General features: G+C 39.1%; 1 protein-coding gene across 1 annotated transcript; it reads left to right on the forward strand.

Moving 5' to 3' along the window:
• The first annotated feature begins 2,152 nt into the window (after positions 1-2,152).
• LOC129770873 (zinc finger and SCAN domain-containing protein 12-like) lies at positions 2,153-3,403 on the forward strand. The gene is made up of 2 exons (XM_055774023.1): positions 2,153-2,345; positions 2,405-3,403. Exons 1-2 carry the CDS (start codon positions 2,208-2,210, stop codon positions 3,344-3,346), a joined length of 1,080 nt encoding a protein of 359 aa, XP_055629998.1. The 5' UTR covers positions 2,153-2,207; the 3' UTR covers positions 3,347-3,403.
• Positions 3,404-4,126: the final 723 nt, after the last annotated feature.

Genomic DNA, 4,126 nt, shown 5'->3' on the forward strand with positions numbered 1-4,126 from the left:
GATACGCACCATCCAACGACTGTTCACCATCCTTCTGTCATCATCACTCGGTAAACACTGGTGGAGTGAACAAACAATACCCAACAACCAAACAAAACGGCCCATTTCAGGGCCACCAAATCATTATCAAAGAGTTTAACGATGTAATTCTTCAAACATATCCAAAATCAACAGTTAGCCTCCTAGAATCCTACGTCAACTATGCGGTCGTGTCTCGGACACAACCCTCCAGTGACTTTTTGACATTTTTTTGACAATTTTTTTTTTCGAGATAACAGTAAATCTCGACGAGTAATGCAATTTTAAGGCATTTGGCACCAACCACTTTTTCGAAAACCCCCGATTTTTGGTTATCTTTCGTTTTTCAAAAAAAATCAAATTTTAACGTCTGTGACACTAATAAATGAAGTTCGAATGTGCTAATATTTTGCATAGGGTATCAACATTCCGCAACAAGTTCCGAATGAAAAATCGAGATAACGGGCCTGTTTCACGAATACACTTCACGGTGAAAACGAAATGAAGTGTATCCGCGATGACAACGGTACGGTGTCGACATCTGGATACAAAAATATTTTCCCACTAAAACTTATCATTATAAGAACAAATTATCTTCAGATGAAATGTTTGTATGAGATTATTTTACCACATGAAGAAAACAAAGTTTTCCATTCACATTGAACACTAATTTGAAACGGAGAAGTTAATTTTCATTGATAATATTTATTTGAATAGTTCTCATTCTGCCTGAAAACCCACTATTATCTATGACGCTTCACTAACTAGTGGAAAGTAGTTCAATGGCATGTCGTGCATTTCGTTTTCACCGTGAAGTGTATTCGAGAATCAGCCTGTTGATTTTTGACCAAAAAAAAATTCCTAAAAAAAATCCTTAAATCCGATTGAGCTGATATTTGGCATAGATTGTTTTTTCGAGGCGGTGAACATTTTCTATGGGGTAACTTTTTGAAATTAGAGATGACAATTTTCATTGGCACCCTAGAATACATACAACAAAATGGGTGAATAAATTTTTTTTGCACATTTTCATCATTAAATCATTTTTTGCAGGCGAAAATCTCACCGTCCCCCAATCTTGAACCCCTTCAATAAATTAAACCGATCCTCGAAGCCAGTACTTTACGGTACAAAGTTATTCTTCTGATACGAAGTATATTTCCAGATACAGTGGATGGATGGCTTAACTAAACGAGTTCTATCGATACTAGACCACCTCCTATAACGGTAAATTGCTGTGCCACGCAGTATCACCGCGCGATAAGGATTTATCAAGCACCGGTGTAACCATCGATTTCGCGCGTTGAATGGCAGAATGGATGGGCGTACGTGTCGGAAGGATTCAGGACAGCAGGCTCTCCTAACGATGGTAATCCATCCTGCCAAATGACACTCGCTTCAGTTTCCGATTCGTTCCACTTTTCTCCCGTCGCTGTGACATGGCATCAATATAACACGCTGGATGTGGGAAGCCAGGTGTGTGCGTCGATAAGTGTCGTAGATAATAATCTCCGATGGCCTCCGACGGATTTCATGGACTATTCTGTGCGCACTCCAACTGTGATTCGTGCACTGGAAATGTTTCGTGATTTCATCAGAAATTGCGTCAATTGTTAGGGGACACAAATTGAACGTCTTTCACGTGTCGAATATAGATCAGAAAATATTGTATTTTTCCTCAAAGTAATAGTTCTAGATGTGAAATTTTGAAATGTTATTTTACAGAATAATATTGATCAATCATTGCAAGCACATCAAGCGCTACACATGCTTTGATCGGTGCGACCAAATTCGAGCAATTCCGAATTGTGAACGACTTTATTTTAAACTCAAATCACCACGTTTCTGTAAATCTTTATTCCACTGTGATGCGACGCAAGTAAATCCACATCGAAAGCGTATTCATTACCGCTTAAAATTATTCAAACGAAGACACGAGCAAAATGGAACGAAAAATAAAAATTCAAAATAGTTTGAAATTTATTTTTAAATTTCGTGTCCGCCATCCATATATTTATTCAATATATGCTGGTTTGCGCACATTGGCGTTTGGCTAGAGCGCGAGCATCTTCTATTCAGTGGTGACTTGGCTTGTTCGTGGATACATTTATTTTGCTCTCTACTCGTCACTTAGTTGAAACACCTGGTTGAACCTAGATTAATTTAATCAATTGATTTATGAATCGGATATGAATCAAGAAAGTTTCAACCTGAACACTATTTGCCGCTTCTGTCTTAGCAGCGAAGGACAACAGTACCTGCTATTTGGACTTCATAAGGATCCGGATCTGGTTATCGAGAATGTTCGACAGCTAACCACGATACAAGTGAGAAACTCTAATTTTCGTTTGTCGAGCTTTTCAAATAACATTTTGCTTTCTTCCAGTTATCCATAGCTGATGGTGTTGATTATAAAATCTGCGAGAAATGCTGCGCTGACTTCGAACTGTGTGTCAAGTTTCGTGAGAACTGCATTCAATGTGACCAAACTTTGAAAGAAATTCAATCGTTTAGGGAGAATGCAAATACCAAACAGAATGTTTTCGACGTTTCAAACGACACCGGCGAGGACCAAGTGAAATCGAGAAATGACAACAACGTTACAATTAGTCACCACCATTTGGGTACGAATGAAAACCTTGCAACACCCGATAATATCTTCCTGGAACAGTACGGGCTTAGTTTTATGGCACCCCCGCTTATGGACAGTAGTAATTGGTCCGAACCAAGTTGGATGGGTTTTCCGTGGGAACAAAATGAGCTGCCGCACGAACCTTTGCACGTTTCGAATCAGCTTTTTTTGTCTCCCTTGCCGTCGAGCGAACTAGAACCGGTCGACAGAAATCAAGCAAGTTCCAAAATAATACGATCAAAATACTTCTGCAAAATTTGCGAAAAGCACTTCTTTCAGAAGAATGTACACATGCAGCACCACGATAAATATAGCAAATCCTGCTTCCAATGTTTGGATGAAAAGTTAATAGGAGTGTACCGACCGGAAACAGCGTTATCACGCCACACCTGTCGGACCTGTCTAAGCGTCAACAATAACTGCGCCGAATTTCTCCAGCACACAATCGCTCATCATGCAGAGCAACACCGGGACAAGCACTCCTACAAGTGCGATCAGTGTGATAAAGTTTTCGTGATGAAAACCGACAGCAGCAGGGGAAAAGTGCATAATTGCGTTAAAAAACTCCGATGCCCGCACTGTCCGCAGGCATTCTATTACGCGAAAAGCTACCGAAAGCACCTGCAATTTTATCACAACGTTCAACCTGCCACAATTCAGAGTGGATTCATGTCCCAAAAGACATCGAGTAACTGAAATATTTTACTGCGAGTATGAATAATGACTATCCACTCTTGATGGAAGCACTTCAAACAAAGGAAAAAAATACATCAGGATTCATGGAATCCTTTTTATATGTAAATCACAACTGTAATTTAAATATAAACAACATGCATTTTATTCAAACAATCAACCAAAAGTATTAGGTCGTTTATAAAACCAGAGCTTTCCAAAATATCACACCCTCTACTGGCGTCACCGTCATTTGTTGCTGGATGACTGCCCCAATTGGTCACGTGCATCTTTGCATCGTGCACGTTATGGATATGCCCGATCCCTTTTTCTACGTAGGACTACATATAAATCCTTACAAATCAGAAAACAGTTCACGTTTTTATGATATAATTTCAACGTAAATAACTATTTTTTTGTCGCGAACGGATTTTTATTATTTGCTTACCAACCGAATCAGAAGTTGTCTAAGATTAGTTTGATATGCTATACATCACAACCCCATAGTCTAATTGAAAGCATTCCCTTTTTCCCATAAATGTATTCTATTCGTGCCATCAATAACGAACAACTTATCCATCGGCGAAGTAGGGTTTTGTATATACTACTGCGAATCAAATGTAAATGCGGTGTTCGTTATTGAAACAATTTAAAGAGTTCTTATCCAATTGGTATTGCGAAGGCGAATGAAATGAAAAGTTTAAAGCCTCTATGATTCAACACACCATCATCATCAAGCCACACTTTTGCGCCAGCTAGTGAGCAGACGAAAGTCTTTCCTTATGCCGATATCCAACACAACGG

The sequence above is a fragment of the Toxorhynchites rutilus genome, chromosome 2 (genome assembly GCF_029784135.1).
Source record: "Toxorhynchites rutilus septentrionalis strain SRP chromosome 2, ASM2978413v1, whole genome shotgun sequence".
NCBI lineage: Eukaryota > Metazoa > Arthropoda > Insecta > Diptera > Culicidae > Toxorhynchites > Toxorhynchites rutilus.

Bases quoted from the DNA above. Each gene is read 5' to 3' on its own strand.
- LOC129770873 (XM_055774023.1), top strand. From the start codon at position 2,208: ATGAATCAAGAAAGTTTCAACCTGAACACTATTTGCCGCTTCTGTCTT. The intron at 2,346-2,404 runs GTGAGAAACTCT...GCTTTCTTCCAG, and splicing joins GACAGCTAACCACGATACAA to TTATCCATAGCTGATGGTGT.